This window comes from Pseudorasbora parva, chromosome 15 (genome assembly GCF_024679245.1).
Source record: "Pseudorasbora parva isolate DD20220531a chromosome 15, ASM2467924v1, whole genome shotgun sequence".
NCBI classification, from domain to species: domain Eukaryota; kingdom Metazoa; phylum Chordata; class Actinopteri; order Cypriniformes; family Gobionidae; genus Pseudorasbora; species Pseudorasbora parva.
Window position 1 is genome coordinate 35,348,377 of NC_090186.1, and position 21,614 is coordinate 35,369,990.

The window sequence follows — 21,614 nt, forward strand, 5'->3', positions numbered from 1 at the left end:
ACCCATACATCACTTAAAATCTGCAGCCATGTGCTGAATGGCATAGCAGGCTCATCAAGAAAGGCACGTTAGCAACAGCCATCTTCTTGACCAACGATAGACCGACAATTAAAATAAACATAATCCTAATCCCATCTGTCAGGAGTTAATAAGTAATAAAGTACATGAGATGAGAGTTCAGGAACTTCATCCATCTCAGGAACTTCATCATCATTCACTTCTGTTCACCCACACTTTACGTCATTACACAACAGTTTAGACTTCCTTGTCAAAATAGTCCCAATATAATTCTACACACGAGCGCAACAAATTAAATATTTAATTAAGGGCTGGCAACACGCCTGTTTGTAATACCATCCAGATTCTAAAGCAGCTGTTTGCTTTTTGCCCGTGTGCCGGTGAGTGTTTTAACAGCAGGTGGTGCGTTACTGGGAGAGTGACTGTGAACAGACTGTGAAGAAGATTACTGCACATCGACTGAAGCTCTGTCCAGTGTTTCACCTTACATATACTGGTTGCACAGGTGGAAAACAGAGCGTACAGTTCCCCCACCATGCACTCGTGCTGTCATCTATATCTTTCCATTCGGATGAACAGATATATTGAGTCTAGAGTGTGACAGAACATGGATTACTTGGCAAGCAGCTTGCATAGACATAGATTTAAACTCTTGATAAAAAAAATAAAATAAATAAACATTTAAAAATCTATTTGTAAGCAGAGCATTTGGGTGTGCATCTAACTGAAAACATTGGTCTTAAACCGTTATAGCAAATATTGATTTTGCTACTGCTGTACAGCCTGTGGCAGATTTTATGTCGGCCGTTGTTCGGAATGGCTGTCCGAGCCCTTAGAGATTGACTTTGGATAAAATGCCCACTTAATGTTTAATGAAATCCTATTAGCACGGTTTAACAACATTATGGATGTTGAAAGGTTAAGTCATCTTTATGGCCAGTTACCTTTTCGGTAAATTAAGCAGGTCAAGCTTTACATAAATTTCCATGTCCAATTTGGATTTAAATTTCTCATTTAGTTTATTAGCTCTATGCTCTTAATGTCACTGGGCCAAAATGCATTTATACGTTAATAACTAGATTTTCATACTTTCTGAAGTTAATATGAATATATATATATATTCATTTTAATTTCAGTTAAAATTGTAATAATTTTGTTAAAGTATTTTCTTTTGTCATTTTTTATATTTCTAGCTTTAATTCAATTTATTTCAGTTTTATTTTAATATTTTTCATGCTTTAACTTATTTATTTCAGTTTTTTAAAGGTGTCACGAACTGGCTTTTGTATATATATATATATATATATATATATATATATATATATATATATATATATATATATATATATATATATATATATATATATATATACTGTTGTCTGAGGTCAACTAATGATGTACTAATAATAGGCTATTTTCTGCACTGGTTTTGAGGCTCTCTCCTGAACACTGGGTTTTGATGGGCGTGACGCACTGGAGACTTGGAAGTAAATGCCCACGGCTAGGATTGGATAAGATTTGCATATTTAATGAGCTTCAGCTCCCCTGTCAGTTTAGTTCACATGAGAGAGGGATTGTTTTGAAAGCGGCAACCGGTATGATTCTCTCGCAGGGCTTGTAAGCGGTTTCTCATCCACCCGTGATTGATTAGAATATTATTTTTGTATTGCTTGGCCCACCCGGTCAGTGGATATAAGCGTGAACCGTGCACACACACACGCACACATACACACACACACACACGCGTGTGTCCAGATCAAGAAAGGAATATTATTTAACTATTTCAAATTCACCGGCCGGCCGACGGGCGTATGTTTTGGGAGCCCGTCTGAAAAAACACATAGCCCAGAGACTACTATTACAAAAGACATTTTACTCACATAAGTGTGTTGCACCATTCCCGTCGGATTCAAAATAGAAAGCACAGAATTGTGTTTTAATCTCGATATGTCAGCAAATCCAGCATCGACCTGAGACTTGTTTACAAATGATTTCCCAGTGAAATGAAGCAAACACACGCATATGTCTTCCCCACATGAGCTGGAACTTCATTAAAAATAAATGAAGTATCACACATTCCTAATATTAGGATCTGAAGGAAGCTACGACTGTGTTCTTCCACAACCAGGAAAAGCGCAATATCTTTCTATCTTCTGCGTCATATTTATTGCTGCTGGCTAGCGTGATCCGAACTGCTGCATGAGTCGGTGGGCGTGGCTACTGAGTTAGACGTGCTTATGTAGGTTGTCTACAAAACCGGAAGGTTGGTGGTTCAACTTCAATCCCTAGTTCCACCTGACCATATGTCGAGGTGTCCATGAGCAAGACACCTAACCCCAGCTGCTCCTGACGAGCTGGATAGCGCCTTGTATGGCTGACACCGCCGTCGGTGTATGAATGGCTGAATGTGAGGCAATATTTAAAGCGCTTTGGATGGCCATAGGTCTGTTGAAAGCGCTATATAAATGCAGTCCATTTACCATTTATTATTCTGTAGAGGCGTTGTTTCACAACAGATGACGTCAAGATGCGCACACAATCATTTTCTGGGTCTGATGTCTATAAAAGCTTTTCTTTGACTAACAGTGAAGTTTTCATCTCTGAAACTTACAGGATATTCTTATATAACCTGACTTTTATATATTAAAAGCTCAGGGGAAAGATGATTTCTCAATTCATCACCGCTATAAGTCTAATGAACTAATGATAACAACACTGGTTCTGAATGTTTGCTAGGCGGTCAAAAGTCCTGATGATTTTCTTCTCCATGGATAAAGCTTGATTCCCTTATGTTAAATCTGTTGGAATTATTTGCTAATTTCATCATCTGCCAGACAAAGTCCAATCCCTTAGAAAAACTTATTTGCAGCACTTCTAAATAAGCTGCAAATAAGTGCCTAGCTAGTTATGCACAAAAGATTAATACCAGGGCTTTGAGGTTTGTTCCCTAAACCAAAGTATGAGCAAGCTCAACTAATAATGATAATATTAATAAGAATAATATAATATTTAGTCATCGTTACCACATACAACATGAAAAAAGTAACACTGCAAAGTTCTTATTAGTAATGATCATCCACTTGCTGCCCCCTTCCTGTTTATTCCTGCGCTCCGAGGTTCCATTACACACTGTCACACATTGTCGCTTAGACAGCATTGATTAATGCATAAAACCCCTGTGCAGCCAACTCTGTACAAGAGAAAATTGTTAAAAGGTTTAAGGCATTTAAACCTCATTGTCGTCCCGGAGCTACAAACAGGGTGTGCGGTTCTGCTATGTTAACTCTATTAGCTGTAGGTGAATGTAATCTCTGCCATTCACTCACTTTCTCTCTCTCTTTCATTGTCTCTCTTTCTCGCTCTCTCTTTCCTTCTCCATCTGCCCAGCGCATACACAGAGGGACCACACTGGCCCAATATGCATGCACACACAAACACAGCCTGCTCTCAACAACTCTGTAGAGGGTGCGCTCACCCATCTGGAAAATACAGCCTTATTGAGGATGAAATGGGATTTTTAATTGGCTGAAGTTGCCATGCAGTGTGAAACTTTGCACGAGTCTTGCACGTTTACAATTATTATGCATCCTCAGTCAGGCTCTACCGATTTAACAGCCTTGCCTTCATGGAAAAGCTTCTTGCTCTCATTCGATAATAACCATAAGGCTTTAATTGTCCCTTCAACTAATCAGATTTAAATGGCTCTTCTCATATCTTTTTCTGTGAATGAGATTGTTGAGATGAGAGTGTGAGTCAGTTTAACAGGCTTCTCAACAAATGTAATGTGTTGCTCTGATGGACAGCGTATTCTCTATTGCCTCTGATCACCCACTTTTTGTGTGTGTGTGTGTGTGTGTGTGTGTGTGTGTGTGTGTGTGTGTGTGTGTGTGTGTGTGTGTGTGTGTGTGTGTGTGTGTGTGTGTATGTGTGTGTTTTCACAGGACTAATCCGATCCAGGGTTCGAGGGGCGGATGCTGCAGGAGCCGGGATCCTGACCTTTTTGGACAGTCACTGTGAGGTCAACAAAGATTGGCTGCCTCCACTGCTGCAGAGGGTCAAAGAGGTACAATTTTTCACTCGTTTTTATCGAGGCTGTAAACTTTTAAGTTTTTTTTTTTTGCCTGGCTTCTGTGGAACTGTCTCCTTTTTCAGTTCATTTCGTTCAATGGGTGAGAGTCAGCAGGCAGAATGGAGGGGGCACTGAATGCAGCACCGCTTGCCAAGCGCATGCACAAAAATACTACCGCTTTGTTCCGTCTGACTGTTAGCAGCACTGTCATTTGACATATTTTAGCAGCAAAAATAATTATTTTGGGGGAAAAAACTTACTATTTATTTTATTTGAAATATCTTAGTAGTGTATCCTGGTTAAAACCAGACCAATCTTAGAAGTAACTGAGTTATGGACAAATAATTTCCAAAAGGGCGTCACCAACGGACGTTGCTCAAATGCCTTTGGTCCCAGGATAGACCTAAAACCAAACAGGGGTGCGTTTCCCAAACCAAATTTGTTCTTCATCAAAGTAGCCGTTGTCTCCAACATCTGGTAGCTGAGTGTTGTTCTTTCCTTGGGTTTTAACGAAGAGGAAAAGCTTAAATCGCTTAGAACAGAATCAACAGCTGACTTGAACGAGTGATATTCCTCGGCGGCATCTATCTTTGTAATGTACAAAATCTGTTTCAGTGCGCTGTCGTCATCGTGTAAAGCCCGCCCCAACGTTTCTAATTGGTGCCACGATTCCGACGGATTAGAAATGGGCTTGAAATGGGCTCTTTGCCAGACTACTTGCAGAGCAAATTTAAATTTGCCGGAAGTTGTCTGGGTTTTTCCAGGCTATTAGTAGTGCCCAACATTTAACCGCACACATCAATAAATAAAATGTTTTTTTTTTTACAGAGAACAAAATTAATAAAATCTAATTTTTCAAAATGCGTTTCATAAGCAGTTTGAAGTAGTTTGAAAGCCCAGTAGTGCTGACACATCTCAAGTATTCTTTTCTTTCAGCAGGGACTTTGTGTGAGGCATGAGAGGGTTGAGCGATGAGGTCAGAGCGTCTGGTGTAATGATGTTGAATGAGTGTGTGTGCACAGATAATCCTAGCTCTCGCTGATTTTTCACCTCCTTTGTTGTGAAATCAAGCTGAACAGACAGAGAGTCAGGCCGTTCACATACCCTTTCAAATCTCTTGTGCTCTTTTGTCTCAATTTGTAATATTTTCATTTTTCAGGACCCGACCTGTGTCGCCAGTCCTGTGATTGACATCATTAATATGGACACGTTTGCCTACGTCGCTGCTTCCTCAGACTTGCGAGGAGGTAAAAGCTGCAATTATAATCCTCCATTCAGTGTCCCAACCACTGGCATCAAGGGGCATTGGTCATACTCCCCAATCAGCAGTGTCACCCAGAAACAAATCTAACAATTAGCTGTGATGACAGGCCCGGCCTATCATCAGCAATACACTTTAATTATCACAGCCACTACGGTGTATAATTATGCCATATAATAATTAAAGTTACAAGAAATTAGAGCAAAAAGATCTTTATTGATCTCTCTCTCTCTCTCTCTCTCTCTCTCTCTCTCTCTCTCTCTCTCTCTCTCTCTCTCTCTCTCCTGTCTCTCCCTCCATCTCTGCGGAAGGCTTCGACTGGAGTTTGCATTTTAAATGGGAGCAACTATCAGCTGAAAAGCGAGCCAAGAGAGCTGACCCTTCAGAACCCATTAAGTAGGTGAAGGATTTTTTTTAAAAACATTCTTCTAAATTAGGACTGGGCTTTGCTCAAATACCAATTGTGCTTTTCTTTTTAGTTGTTTAGTTAAGTTCAAATTATTTTCCGAAAAAGGTTTAAAAGCAACATGAAATGGCATTCACATGTATCTTCTGTAAAGTTAAACAAAAGTGAAACAGGATCGTTATCCTTCAAGATTTCATTATTGTGAATTATATTTTATTCCTTTTATTAATGGTGTTTGTTAGCATCACTGTTTTGCATTTGGACTTAGGGGTTAGCGGTTAGATCAAGTTTTTAACTAGCGTAATTATTTTCAACTTGGAGGCCAAGCTTCCAAGAGGGCCAAAGTATGACTTAAAGGTAGTTAAATTAATAAACTTATTTTAAAAACATTAAAAGACACATAAAATCATTGCAGGAGGAACACATATCCCACATATAGGGTTCAGAATGTCATAGAGAATCTTTTTTACTTTTACTTTTAAAGGGTTACTTCAGCAAATAGCATATGGCTTTGTATCAGTAGAAACCCTGGAGTATATTCAAATGATTGTGCTTTTCCCCCTCATATCCCCCTGAGACAAGAGATTTATGCATTTTATTTCTGGAAAAATTCCTCCTATGATGCAAATTGGCGATATTTGCATCATAGGAGGAATGTTTGGCCAAAGGCTAAAGACTAAAGCCAGCAGAGGGAGCCATTTCCGCTCATTTAACTCATTTAAACGGAGCTATGCTGAGCAAGAAGTCTTCTAACTTCTCAAATTAATTTCTATGAAAGTTAAGCTTGCAAAGGCATGAACTGAAACGCGCCAGACTGAACTCACGTTGTGAATGTATGCCGCGAGTGTAGTCGCGATTACCTCAGCTGTCATCACGAGAGCTCATCAGCTCATTAATCTCACTCCTGCAGTTAGTGCTCAGTGCTGTGATACTCGTGTGTTGACTCACTCATTATATTGAACAGACACGTTCAGTTTTCTCCCTCCGACTCAGTCACAGTAATCCAGTAGCGGTGGCTTTGGGAATGGCCTCACAGGGCAGTGAAGCATTCTGTTAGATTATAATACTTTGTATTATATCAAATTTTTATAAAGTGAATAATATCTCAGTTTGATGTACTAATTAGTTTTAGTTTGATAATCTCACAATTCCTTTTTTTGAATTGGCGTGGTCTCAAATACACAGCGAGTGAGAAGAACGAAGCCTCTTTTACACTCACATCATGGGGGCCAGTTTTACATAGGAAAGTATAAAAATATAAATATAATTATAAATATAAAAATAATTGGGTAATATTATTTTCTCCCTTGTGTGGCCTTTGGTAGCAAAAAGAAATAAAGGAGAAATCCATAACATTTTGATTAAACAGTCTTAAGAATAGCTGCTGAAAATCATTCCTAGTTAGAGCAGGAGTATTTATTAGGAACATATATAGGATTTTAATTTCATGTTGTCTTTGAAGGGAGAAAGGGGCATTTGAAGCATTGATTTCCACTGAGAAGTACAGCCTGGTTGATCATTAAGAACTGAAGAATTATATCATAATTAAAATATTGAGTTGCTATAACATTATTTAATTAATCATTTGTGATTGTTTAAACAAAGCAATATCAAACTTTAAATCCTAGTTCTCTCTCTCTCTCTCTCTCTCTCTCTCTCTCTCTCTCTCTCTCTCTCTCTCTCTCTCTCTCTCTCTCTCTCTCTCTCTCTCTCTCTCTCTCTCTCTCTCTCTCATTGTGGTGTAATTCACACTGTTCCTAGCACTCTCAGAGGCTGTTGTAATGAAGGCTGTTAATAGCTCAGATAAGCAGGCAGTCAGGCTGAGAGAGGCTCAGATCCCGTCTGCTCCTGCGCGTGCTGTGCGCACCGGTGCAGCACTGTACCCGGCCTGGGTCTCGCCAACAGATCCAGAATAGATCTGTGATAACTCAGAGCTGTGTGTGTGTGTGTGTGTGTGTGTGTGTGTGTGTGTGTGTGTGTGTGTGTGTGTGTGTGTGTGTGTGTGTGTGTGTGTGTGTTTGTGTGTGTGTGTGTTTGTGTGTGTGTGTGTGTGTGTGCGTGCGTGCGTGTGTCCTGGTAATCCCTACGTTATGGGGACAAAATGTCCCCACAAAGATGGCAATATCCGAAATCCTTGTCCTTGTTGGGACATTTTTAGGTCCCCATGAGTAAAACCTCTTATAAATCACACAGAAAGAGTTTTTTTGAGAAAGTAAAAATGCAGAATGTTTCCTGTGATGGGTAGGTTTAGGGGCAGGGGCAGTGTAGGGGGATAGGATGTACAGTTTGTACAGTATGAAATCCATTACGCCTATGGAGGGTCCCTGTAAAATATGGAAACACGACTGTGTGTGTGTCTGTGTGTCTGTGTGTGTGTGTGTGTGTGTGTGTGTGTGTGTGTGTGTGTGTGTGTGTGTGTGTGTGTGTGTGTGTGTGTGTGTGTGTGTGTGTGTGTGTGTGTGTGTGTGTGTGTGTGTGTGTGTGTGTGTGTGACCTGGTAATCCCTACGTTATGGGGACAAAATGTCCCCACAAAGATGGCAATATCCGAAATCCTTGTCCTTGTGGGGACATTTTTAGGTCCCCATGAGGAAAACATCTTATAAATCACACAGAAGGAGTTTTTTTTGAGAAAGTAAAAATGCAGAATGTTTCCTGTGATGGGTAGGTTTAGGGGCAGGGGCAGTGTAGGGGGATAGGATGTACAGTTTGTACAGTATGAAACGCATTACGCCTATGGAAAGTCCCCATAAAACATGGAAACACGACTGAGAGTGTGTGTGTGTATGTGTGTGTGTGTGTGTGTGTGTGTGTGTGTGTGTGTGTGTGTGTGTGGTTGTGTGTGTGTGTGTGTGTGTGTGTGTGTGTTTGTGTCATTTTTTGTCAGGCTCCTATGTATAGGTTTTTACCACGGTACACTCTAAAAAACATTGGTGCTATTTGGCACTAAAAGTTATTCTTGGCGTGCTATCATAGGGGACGTGCCGATTTGGCTCAAGAAATATGTCTTATTAGTATGTTGAAAACTGCTTATACTGTATTATATTATACTGTTTATGCTTAATATTTTTGTGGAAAAAAATTCTCAGGATTCTTTTATAAGTAGAAAACTTTCATTTGAAATAGAAATCCAAAAGTATAAATGTCTTTACCATCACTTTTCATCAATTTAATGTGTGCCTGCTGAATAAAAGTATTTCTTTAAAAAAAATCTTATTGACTCTAAATTTTTGAATGCCAATGTATGTTCAGGAAATTAATCCAAGCACAGCAGGGGTTTGCAGTGAGCATCCAGAGTTGGTTTAATGACACATTCTTCACATTCTTTATGAGCTTCCCATAAGAGTTATTATTAATGGTATTATCTGAGTCATACTTGGGATCAATGTCTGTTCAAACTGGTGTTACATGTTTGCCATGGACGCTTTCAGTCATGCCACTTGTTAAGTGTGCGCTGATACTTTTCTAAGTCTGGCAGTATGTGCATTTCATTTATTTGCATACATTTATACAATAAATTAGTTGTATTGCTTTATTTAAAATTCATTCGCACTCTCTCATTTTTGAAACCCTTGACAGGTTTTTCCACTTTACACTCATACACGGTGCCCAATTGTTGAAGCTTTTGGGCTTTGTTTCTGCCTACTAAATGAGATGAGAATAGCTGTGTGAAAAGTAAATGAAACTGAAATGAAAGTACGTGAGTGGCTGTGAGGAGAGGCAGAGGAAACGATGTGTCCTACCACTTCACAATGAGAGATTATGGCTGATGCAATTCAAATGCTTCCGATAATACCAGAGCCACATTCTCCAGTGTCCTTAGCGCTTGAAGGATCACTCTGGGTACAGTGATTTTGAAGGGCAAGCTGAGCTTCATCAGGAGAATGAGAAATGGGCCTCACACCCCCACTTCAGTGACCTTTTATCCTCTTTCCTTGTTCCAAGACTCTTCACTCAAACCACATAAAAAAAAAATGCTTTCTTGCATCAATCCTGAGTGACAGCGGTATTTTAAGCAGTCACCTGGATTGAAGTGTTTAATGTCAAGACTTAATGTTTCACTCTTCTTCTTTTTTTCACTTTTTCAACCCTCAGAACGCCCATCATCGCAGGAGGACTTTTTGTGATTGACAGATCCTGGTTCAATCGCTTGGGAAAATATGACACAGCCATGGACATCTGGGGAGGGGAGAACTTTGGTGAGTTATTGTTATGCATGAGAGCACTTGTCTGATGGCACATAAACTTTCAATCACTTTTCCTCCCCGATCAAGCACTGGCAGAGGAAACTTAGTGTTGTTGTCTCACCACAGAGAGGAAATGGCACGTAATGACATTTGAACCTAGAAATAGCTTCTCATGATCTCTGAAATCAATTTCTCAAACCTTATCTACAGTATTTTGATGCTGTTATCTAACTGCTAATGTGTTTTTTTTCTTGACCTTGTAAAATCCTTAAGAGCAATGCACTGTGGGGAATTGTATGGTCTCTGAGTTAACCCATCATTAACCATGCTTATACAGTATGACAAAATTAGACTGGAGCTGCAGCAGCGCTGTTTTTTTTTTTTTCAGACTCAAGTATGCTACCGTGCTCATAATTGCAAATGAGCTTTGGACAGTGGCATATTTAGACAGGAGATTTCAGCCGTATGATCTAATTTTTGCTATGAGAGTGAGGTTGTATCCTGGAGGGTTTGTGTAAATCACATATACACGTCAGCAAGTTTTTCTCTATAATATGCATTAATGCATTTTCTGCTGTACATTTCTGCACTTGGCTGTGTCAGGTGAGCTATCTATGAATGTACAGTACTGTTTTTTTATTTTATAAAAAACATACTTTTATTCAACAAGACTGCATTAAATTGATCAACATTGGAAGAAAGGTTTTACTGTTTTATGTATTTTTGGTCAAAAAAATACAACCTTGATGGTGAGCATGTTAAAAAAATCTCCTAAATTGTGAACAGTAGTGTATGCCCTCTAATGCTATGATGTTATATTTTTTTATTTGTTTGTTAAAAACTCTGTTATTGGTGTTTATTGTATTGTGTTTGTAGAGATTTCTTTTAGAGTATGGATGTGTGGAGGAAGCCTGGAAATAATTCCCTGTAGCAGGGTCGGCCACGTATTTCGCAAGAAACATCCCTACATCTTCCCAGAGGGCAATGCCAACACATACATTAAGTAAGAGTCCTGAGAAGTGCACATACGTAAAAAAAAATAATTCCTATCCTGAGTTTTAAATAAAATATTCCGGCTGATAAAGGATGTAGCATTTTTATCAACATTAGAAGACTTTGTTTGTCCTTAGAGGTTGTTAACCTGTAAATTTGAATATGTTGATCTATCTTATTTTTATCTCTGTTGAATGTTTTCCTGTGGTATTTGATAGATTTTTTTTTTTTTTTTTTTTTTTTTTTTTTGCCAAAGATAAAGATAATACACCAACTTCTGCCTGGAAGAAAATCTGCAGTGTAAAATTTGTTTTCTTTTATCACGTTTCGCCTCCGGGGAAAAACCTCAGCATGAAACCGAATGAAATATTAAGAGCATAGCACAACATTCTTTCTGAATCTGAATTGCTATGCAGTGTGCTCAGTCAACAAAATCTGTTTCCTCGTATAGTTCAGAGGCTCTAATGAATAATTGCTGAAGGCATTAGCTGGCTTTACTAGATACTCTTTAAAACCATGTCCTTTTACATCTGTTAGCAAAGTTATCTGTTAGATAAGTAACAATCAAATATGGTTTAGTTATGTGTAGTTTTTTAGTGCATAGTCTTAACAAACTGACATGCACTATACCATCAGTTTTCATACATAAACAAATCATTCATATTTATATAACACCTCCACACTTTCTGAATATAATTTATACAACAGTTGGCTGCAATCATGCTACATCTACCTACTATGGCCAAATCAATTGTAAGCTTCTTTATTTATTTGTATATTTTTATATTTATTACTGCTCTCAAATTGATTAATTGCAATTAATCATGTCTAACATAAAAGTTTGTGTTTAAATAATAAATGTGTCTGTGAGTTTGTGTGTACACATATATATATCTACACACACACACACACACACGCGCGCGCACACACGCACACACACGCACACACACATACATGCATATGTACACGCACATACATAACAATACAAACTTTTATGTTAGATGTGATTATCTGTGATTGATTGGTTTGACAGCACTAGTATGCATTAATTTAATATTTTAATTAGCAATGAAATAAAAGTAATAAATAAATTGATTAAATAAAACGATGAACTACAGAAAGGTAAATACAATTGAAAGTATCTTGATATTAAATTCACAGTAACTGTATTTCAGTAAGTGCTTTATTGTGGTTCCTCTTAGTATTACCCCTTAATATTACACTTTGCTGTGGAATTCATCCTGCTCTGCTTGTGCCATTGACATTATAAATATTATTATATAATATTATTATTAATAAGAGCTCAATTTGTACGATTTGTTGAAAAGAAGTGTGCTGTTAGATTTTGTTGTTGTTGTTGCTGCAATTGGACTTAAATGTGAAAAAAAAATCTCACTTAAGAGGAAGATATATGAGCCATATCTAGGGATCAGAATGTTGAGAGAGGTCTGATCTTTTGACTTTCGCCAGTATGAACCATCCAGAACACCCATGTAGCTGCATAGCAATGTGCTACAAAACACTGAATACCTTAGCAACTGCATAGCAATTACCTGACAAACACCCACAATACCCTGGCATGTGACTGCAAGTTTTCCACTAAGATTTTCCACTTTGAGAATCTATATTGTCTGTTCAATAACTGGCTATACAGACAATATTTTTAGTAAATGTGATGAATAATTGGCAGTTGTCATAATGATCTTCTTAAAGGGTGAAGTGCTTACTTTTAAGGAAAGTTTTTAGCACACTTTGGTGTTTACATTCAATGCTCTTTGTTTCAGGAACACCAGAAGGACTGCTGAGGTTTGGATGGATGAGTTCAAACTGTTCTACTACTCAGCTCGACCGGCTGCTAGAGGGAAGTCCTATGGAGAGTGAGTGACTGATAGCATGTGTGTTTATGTGTGTATCTATAATAGGGAGGCATTAGGGAAAAGATTCATCTCTTATTCTGCTCATTCTCTTCCTCTCTTATCAGCATTCACGGCAGACAGGAGCTCCGCAAGAGTCTCAAGTGCAAATCCTTCAAGTGGTATCTGGACAATGTCTATCCAGAGCTCAAGTGAGTCAGTGTGATGTGTGTATTTGAGTGTTCGTGGGTGGTGACTGATGATTGTAAAGTGCCATTTTATTATTTAGTATGGCAGTGTATGGCACTCTGTGTCTAAAGCTGGTTTGATGTAGGCTAACTGCTGTCAATCTGCTCGTATCGGTCTCAAGGGAAAGATTTTCCACCCACTATACTTTTTTCCCTTAAAGATGATTGTTTTTTTTTGTTATACTTACTAATTTGGCATATAAAAGTTGACAAAAGTGCATCTTACATGATCAGAGAAAAGTCTATTGTTTTCACTGGAAGATCTAGTTATAATATTTGAATGAATCCTTCACAATAAGATCTACCATGTGCATTTACTAAATTTATGGAGTGAATATTTATTTTTCATTTGCTACACATTGCTTTCTTGGAAAAAAATGAATATATTTAAAGGATAACATTTGTGGGTGGTTTTCTCTATGGGGTACAGTGGGGCAAAAAAAGTATTAAGTCAGCCACCAATTGTGCAAGTTCTCCCACTTAAAAAGATGAGAGAGGCCTGTCATTTTCATCATAGGTACACTTAAACTGTGAGAGACAGAATGAGAAAAAACATCCAGAACATCACATTGTCTGATTTTGAAAGAATTTATTTGCAAATTATGGTGAAAAATAAGTATATGGTCACCTACAAAAAAAAAGCAAGATTTCTAGGTTCTCACAGACCTGTAACTTCTTCTTTAAGAGGCTTCTCTGTCCTCCACTCATTACTTAATCGCACCTGCTTGAACTTGTTATCAGTATAAAAGACAACTTTCCACACCTTCAAACAATAGACAATCAGACTCCAAAATCCACTCTGGCCAAGACCAAAGAGTTGTCAAAGGACACCAGAAACAAAATTGTAGACCTGCACCAGGCTGGGAAGACTGAATCTGCAATAAGTAAGCAGCTTGGTGTGAAGAAATAAACTGTGGGAGAAATTAGAAAATGGACATACAATGCCACTGATAATCTCCCTCGATCTAGAGCTCCACGCAAGATCACATCCCATGGGGTCAAAGTGATAACAAGAACGGTGAGCAAAAATCCCAGAACCACACAGAGGGACCTAGTGAATGACCTGCAGAGAGCTGGGACCAAAAAGTAACAAAGGCTACCATCAGTAACACACTACGCCACCAAGGATTCAAAGAGAGCATTTGGATGATCAAGAAGAGGATTGGGAGAATGTCAGATGAAACCAAAACAGAACTTTTTGGTAAAAACTTAACTTGTCGTGTTTGGAGGAGAAAGAGTGCTGAGTTGCACCATACCTACTGGGAAGCATGGGGGTGGAAACATCAACAGCCCCAACAGCATGGGGCTGTTTTTCTGCAAAGGGACCTGTTTTCTGTTTTTCCCAGCGACAGCCCCAAAACATCACTGCTCTAGAGGAGATCTGCATGGAGGAATGGGCCAAACTACCAACAACAGTGTGTAAAAACTAGGGGTGACCCCAAATAGTCGAAGAGTCGATGCATTGATATGCGGAGCCTGATTAATTGAATCAACTGTCCTTGCTGAGATGTTTTTTTCTTGCCTCTATAACCCGACCTGCAGAGCTGAATGTGCACTCACTGGCTGCACTTATGCTGGAATGCAGAGGATCCTCCTTGCCAATGTATTTCATAGTAAATTGTGTCTAATACTATATAAATTACAAAGGTTTAATTGGCATCTTTATTTCAAACGACCTGACCGACCGCGACCCGAATATCAAAAAATATTTTTGGATGACTCGTAACCATGGGTAACCGCAGGCATCTGCTCATTTTGGATCAACCCGCGCATCAGTGTTACCTATGATGAAAATTACAGGCCTCTCTCATCTTTTTAAGTGGGAGAACTTGCACAATTGGTGGCTGACTAAATACTTTTTTGCCCCACTGTATTTATCATCATTACACTTTGATGTTTCTTTCTATGAAATCCAGAGTTCCTGATGATTCTGATGCCAAATCTGGTGTGATTCGGCAAAGACAGAACTGTCTAGAGACTCGAATAGTTGAGGGACAGGATCTCCCAGTGCTCACACTCGCACCTTGCATCATCACCAAAGACATACCTGCAGCCAACCAGGTACAAGACTCTCTGGGATAATATCAGAAAAAGCATCAGTAAGACATATAAAGTCTAATTTTAACCACTTAAACAATAGCTTGCCTTTTAGTATTATGGTCGCATATTCTACTGAATAGTTTAGTCAAGATCAGAAAAGGAGCAAAGATAGTGTGTATTTTTACTCTCACGCCAGGAATCGGTGACATCTCACACAGTTAGGCTGTGGCTCTGAGATGCTAGATTACATTAAATGCTATGCAACCAGGGGCATGTTGAAAGGGCAACTTTTACAGCGGGATAATGGGATTTAATTCAGGTCACATTTGTGCACTGCTGTGTAATTATATTAAACAAAGAGGTGCCCTCTGGTCTCTGAGCAGCTAATCTGCCCTACTGTCACCCTTCATGGCTCTCTCACCTGCACATGAGCCTGGGAAAAAACACGGTTGTGCGTCATTCAGAATTGAATCCACTAATGGCTATTCAATTCTTTGATTGAGGCAGCAAAATGCAGAACTGAATTTTGAATTTAAAGAAATATTATTAAAGTGCAATAAAATTCAAATACATTTGCATAACTTAATTTTGCCACTATGATTAATCATAAAGAATGTACAGTATGGGGCATTTTACTAAAAAATATTATTATAGTAATCATTGTTTAATAATTAAACATAGTTTAAATGTTATTATAATTAATAAATTAACTTTAATTGTATGGCCCATTATGGTAAAATTCAAAGTTATATTATAGTAATCACTGTTTAATAATTAAACGTATTTTAAATGTAATTATAATTAATAAATGAACTTTAATTTTATGGCCCATGATGAAAAAATTTAAAGAGAGCCAATTAATACATTTAAGATTTGGTCAAACCGGAAATGGAAATAGCCATAACGCCTTAGATTTGAATTATTCCCAGTTTCCCTCTCTCTTAATCCTCGCATTTTAAAAAGTTTTTCAGGTGTTTATTCTCTAAATTATGAAACCCAGAGAAGAGGATGGACAGTAGATTTGGTGCCTGAACACCACAAAAGTGATTTCAGAGCACTTAAGTGTGTTCATAACACCACAAGAGCATGTTTCCCTGCTGCCTGCTGCGTGTGACCTTGTTAAGCGTCTGTAAGACTCACCAGATGGGAAGCGGTTCATCAGTATGATCACAAAAGCACATTTTCACACTGCCCTTGTGCGTCATTCTCTCTACATGTCTCAGAACAGCAAATGAGGCCACCTTCTCAGAGGAAAGCAAAAAGTGTCTATTTTCTTCCAAGATCTCTCTCTCTCTGTTTACTATTTAAGTGGAGCTGATTAGAACAGACATCTTTAAATTAACATGTCTGGGAATGCTCTAGCTTGTATCCTAATCTAGTTTTCTAATAAACCTGCCATTGTATACTATGAATATCACTGGCTCCATGTTACGAATTGCTTATTTTCCTCTGGTGTTAAATCGATTTAGATCAGTGTCTGCTAAATGCATGAATGTAACTAAATGCAAACCTATGAAAGATGGATGGTGAAGTAAACCCATGGCATTACTGTTAAGAATAATAAAAACTACACCATGCTCAAATTAGGATACTTGCTTTAAAAACATCGAAAAACATGGAAATTATTTTCGGTTTACAGCAATAACATGCAATTGATTGAAATCTGTGTAATTCTCTTGAAAGAAAGTTGCTATTGCCTTTTCATTTCATTATATGTTCATCATCAGAAAAGCTTGTGTTCTTTCCTGCACAGGAGTGGATCTACACCCACGGACAGCAAATCCGTCAGCAGCAGCACTGTCTGTCTGTCTCCACCACTTTCCCTGCCTCCCAGATCCTGCTCATGCCGTGCAACATCAGCGACGGCAAGCAGGTACCTCCACCGCAGTCACTCCAGACGAGAGCACAGGAGACATCTGTGACAGACCATAAATCAGGCCGCACTTAGAAAGCTCCAGGAGGAACCCACTGACAGCCCCTCAGGAGAGGCTTTACTCTCAGGCCGATGTCAGCGTTTCCACACGTCACATTTGTCATGTCAGGGACTGGGACATGCAGCATACTGTAACATCAGAAAACATCCGATTTGTTTGTTGTGCAGGGAGGCGTACGCATAAGTAGATATTTGTGAAGTGTGAATGCACACTACATTTTAATGCATGCTATATTTTACCGTCCTGTGTACTTATGCATGTGTTCGTCTCCTGTGTTACTGCAGCGTTGGCAGAAATCTGGCACTCACCTCGAGCACCTGGCGTCTCGTTTCTGCGTGGACAGCGAGATGGCTCTGGACGGCATTGAGAGCAGTAAAATGCTGGTGATCAGCCCATGCGAACTGTCAGCGCACACTCAGAGATGGGAGATGCCTTTCTCGTGATCTTTCCTCCTTGGCCTCTCCTCACCTTTCAGAGCTCAGCTGGAGTCAAAGATGGATAGAGAGGCAGAGAGAGCGAGTGTGTACCTCCAGGAGGGGCTACATCTGTGTCCTGCTGTTCTGCTATGTCCACTCCCTTCGTCTCTTCAGCACACCCCAGGTATGCTGGGATTGCAGAATGTCCTGACTTACTGAAATGACCTCATTACTGCTGCTATATTAATGCTACACTCTACATTAAAGGGTACATAACACACACAGTTGCTGCCACCTCATGTTAATCTTGCTTATCTATAGATTAGTATCGCGTCCTTCATGTCTCCGAAGAGTCTTTAGTTTGATCATATTTATAAAAGACATATATGCTGTACCAATTCTTTCCGAAAACATCATACTCATTTTTTTTGTTTTGTTTATGTTTAGCATGAGAATCCAACTCTTTTAACAATTTAATTTGAATGAGCTTTAGAGATAACCATGAAAATACTTAAAGGTCCACTGAAATCAAAATAGATTTTTTTTAGCTTTTAGTATGCTTAAAGTTATGAATAGACTGGTGTGTTCCAAAAAAAAAATACAACATTTGCATTTAGGAGATATAAGCGTTCAAAATGTAGTCTCTCACTTGCGTTAAAACGAATTACAGATTTTGGTGACATCATCGCAGACTTCACTTTCTCATCAAATCTTCTGTCCAATCAAAATGCTCTGTAGAATCTAAAGCCCGCCCCCTACGCTGCTGAAGCTGCGGATGAAATAGGTCAGTTGGTCACACATTTACTAATTTCTACATGGTGAAGGCACATAGCACACTATAAATGTGATAGGAAACGATTCAGTGTAAATATGCTTTCAGTTGAGGCGAATAAAGTCTTTTTCACGTTAGTTTCACACAGCACAGCGGCGCACACACAACGGCTCTGGTATAAATTTAGACTACAGACACGAAAGCGCAGCGCGGATGATATGCGCGAGTCGGCGCAGACAACAAACATATCGGACCCATTTGAATTCTGCACAGAATGCTGCATTTCAAAAGCGATATTGAGTAGATTATGATGATAAACAGTTAGAGGAAACTGGCTTTACCAAACAGAAAGGCAAACTAGTCAAACTGTGATATTATTAACAAAACGCTATTGGTTGTTTCAGAAAAGGGGAGGAGCTGCTAACAGCTGGAACCGTTTCAGGGGAAATTACATCAACACATTGAATAATGTCAAAGCACTTCAGTGGGCGAAGTATGTAATTTTTTTGTCTTCATAATGGTAAAGTGTGTCATTTTCTTTCTGTCATCCCAGTATAACATGCAAAATCAACTATAAGTAAGCTGCTTGTTGGCTGATTCCCCCTGAAGACACTGTAAATATCAAAACATTGCTTGTTTATTTCCGTATCCTGACCAGGCCTGTTTCCCAAAAGCATTGTAAACCTAAGTAGCCTAGAAATCTAGACGCACCCTAGCGGCAGCTAATCTAATTTGCAGCGAGTATCGTCTAGCAACTCTCCAACTCTCCAACTTGTGAGCTGGAAAAACCAAACTCTGTTCAGGCCAATCACATTGTGTATAGAGTCGGTGGGCTGGCTTAACTTAATGACGGCAGAGTTGCGGAGGTTCCGCGTGCTACTTGTAAACAAAGCTGGCGACAGGCGGTCTTCGAAGTCGGCTTTGACCGCGACTCTGGAAGACTTGGAGTTAATCTTTTATTTGAGAAAAGAACAAAGAATGGCACTGAAATAATTCTTAAGAAGAGAAGATGTGTTCAGAGTTTTGCCGACCGGGCGAAAGTTTAATCTATCAAAGCTCCGCTTCACGTTGCTCTGGTTGGTTGTAGCTATCCAATTGCATGCAGAGGGAGTTTGAAAGACAACCGTTTTTCCACCCCTCGGGTTGAGCCCTGCCAATGGTGAGTTTCCAGACCAAACATCTTGATGTGGGTCTGGCTTGTCAGGCTAAAAGTGGATTTTAGAAATGATTGGTACTTATTGTCTATAATTATGATCAGATTAGGCTCACAATGCTTTGGGGTGGCATTGTTATTGTTAACTTAAACAAATATTGGTTTTGTTAATTGAAATAAATCAGAATTAAATTATATATTTAAAAAAAAAAATACAAAAGAAATGTCTTGGCAACTAACTGAAAAAAAACTAGTTGAAGTACTAAAATTATTTTAATTATAATTATAATATATTATATTATATAAATATAATTGTAATAATTGTAATCTGTGTTGGGGCAACAATACTTTTAAACGTATATTTTAAAAATATACTTTTAATAGAAAGAAATTGTTACTTTTTTAGGAGTTTATGGAAATAAAGTATTAGTTACTATGTAGCTTTAAGCTCTCACATTCCGTTGCAGTCGGTGGAATGGGCTCTTTAAATCGCCACGCTGTCATGACAGCGTCTATCATGTGACAATTCCATCATGGCATGTGTAGTACGTCCGACTCCATTCATACTACCCATATTCATACTATATAGAACATACTTTTTTTTACGGTCGCGAAGTACGTTCTAATTCAAATGTAGTACCTACTCACATATTATGCAATTTCGGACGCAGCCTGAGGACTCCACCTCTTCCAAAATGTCAATGTTGGCTTGGCTTGCAGGGTTGTTGTTTTTTAAACTCAGAGTGCTGTTTTTTTTGCTGTGTTTGTCCTCCTGACAGTCTTGCAGTGTAGACAACTTTGTTGATTATAATGGGGTTGGCCTAGTTATGTTGCTTTGCGTTGTGCCACTCGCTTGCAGTGTAGACACATTTTCTCATGCAATGGGCAAGCCTGCTTGACAGCATTATGGGGAAGGGAGACAGTTAAAAAAGTAGTTTAGGTATATTTATATACATTCAATAAGTATCACATAACTTTACTCATTACATCCAAAGCATAATCTTGTTATGTAATTGATTTGTAATATCCTCAATTATTAAGAATCATTTTTGGTACAAAAAATAAAAAAATAAAAAAAGCATTTCTAAAGGAATGTATAAAATATGTAGCTTCTTAGTTAAAATGTATTTAATTTATAAGTTCATTTAGAAAGTAAGCGCAAGACCTTAAAAAACTGGTAACCCTTGAATCAGCTGTGCTGTCAGTCTACTCAAGGTAACGGTCACCACAACGGAAGGCCCGTCTCTCCATTCATTTAATTGGACAATAGAAAAAAATTGTGATGATGTCGGGGGCTTTTCTGCTCTCAGTTGATTTTTTAAAATTTCATGCGCTCAGAGCGCTCCTTCGAAAACGTGCGCATCACACGCTCTGCCAATATAGAAATCTATTCAAAAAGGTGCATCGCATTGCGAAAACTTGACAAGTCTAGCTTACCCAATCTCCCTGTAAAGTCTGTACCTTGGCTGATCTTCTCTTCTGTCTTTCTTTCAAGGTTCCCCAGAGTGTCAATCATACTGATGCTCTCCAGAACAGAGTTTGGCAGCTGGACACACACAAACTTGCGGGGCACTCACCGAGTGCGATACACGCTCACAATGGAGAACAACGCACAACCTTTTTATTTCTGTTTCGCTTGAATTTACCCCAATACGAAGCACTTGTGAGATACATCTGCTAGCACATCGATATACAATAAATACCCTATTTTTTATTAATGGGCTGCTGCTTGCATTTATTCCTGGTTGTTTGATTGTGTAAGTAAAGCATGATCCAACTGTATTTAAGGTAGTTGCTGACATGATCATCAAAAATAGACAAATCCCAAACGCATTGCAGAGGCAGCCTTCTTCAATTAGCATGTCAGCCCAGCCTCATTAGTCCATAATGTAATGGCATAGCTGTTGAATGCAGTTGCAGAGCGCATTCTTCTGTTCTGCAAGCAAATGAGCTCAAGATGGGCAAGAGTGGCTTGTTCTCACAAGCTCTGCATTCACTGCTCGTAAGTGGAGAACTGAGACTGTTTGCCGAGAGGATCTAAATAAAGCTCAGCCACATCGCAACACATGCCCAGGCGACAGGACAGGGAGGATCCAATTACCACTTTCTCAGTCTGTCCCCCTCTTCTCATTAGAAGGCTGAGCTCTGTGGGAGCTGGGAGCATACTGAGACTCAGACGTGGCACAGCTCAAATGCCCTCATCACTTGCTGTAGTCTAGTCTAACCCGGCAATTACATCCAATTAGGTTCTGCTGTTTTCTTACC

At 39.0% G+C, this 21,614-nt stretch overlaps 1 protein-coding gene across 2 annotated transcripts in view; it reads left to right on the forward strand.

The window, feature by feature from the left end:
* Positions 1–21,067, forward strand: part of galnt14 (UDP-N-acetyl-alpha-D-galactosamine:polypeptide N-acetylgalactosaminyltransferase 14 (GalNAc-T14)) — a 65,433-nt gene extending 44,366 nt beyond the window's left edge. Inside the window, exons 6-17 of one of the 2 annotated variants that reach the window (XM_067417901.1) lie at positions 3,960–4,081; positions 5,247–5,334; positions 5,660–5,744; positions 9,849–9,952; positions 10,817–10,943; positions 12,718–12,810; positions 12,915–12,998; positions 14,951–15,095; positions 16,828–16,947; positions 17,293–17,608; positions 18,601–18,689; positions 20,845–21,067. In XM_067417901.1, the coding sequence (XP_067274002.1) occupies positions 3,960–4,081; positions 5,247–5,334; positions 5,660–5,744; positions 9,849–9,952; positions 10,817–10,943; positions 12,718–12,810; positions 12,915–12,998; positions 14,951–15,095; positions 16,828–16,947; positions 17,293–17,451 (1,127 nt within the window). In that variant the 3' untranslated portion in view covers positions 17,452–17,608; positions 18,601–18,689; positions 20,845–21,067. The remainder of the gene's footprint in view (positions 1–3,959; positions 4,082–5,246; positions 5,335–5,659; positions 5,745–9,848; positions 9,953–10,816; positions 10,944–12,717; positions 12,811–12,914; positions 12,999–14,950; positions 15,096–16,827; positions 16,948–17,292; positions 17,609–18,600; positions 18,690–20,844) is intronic. The other variant, XM_067417900.1, reaches the window with a different exon arrangement.
* Positions 21,068–21,614: the final 547 nt, after the last annotated feature.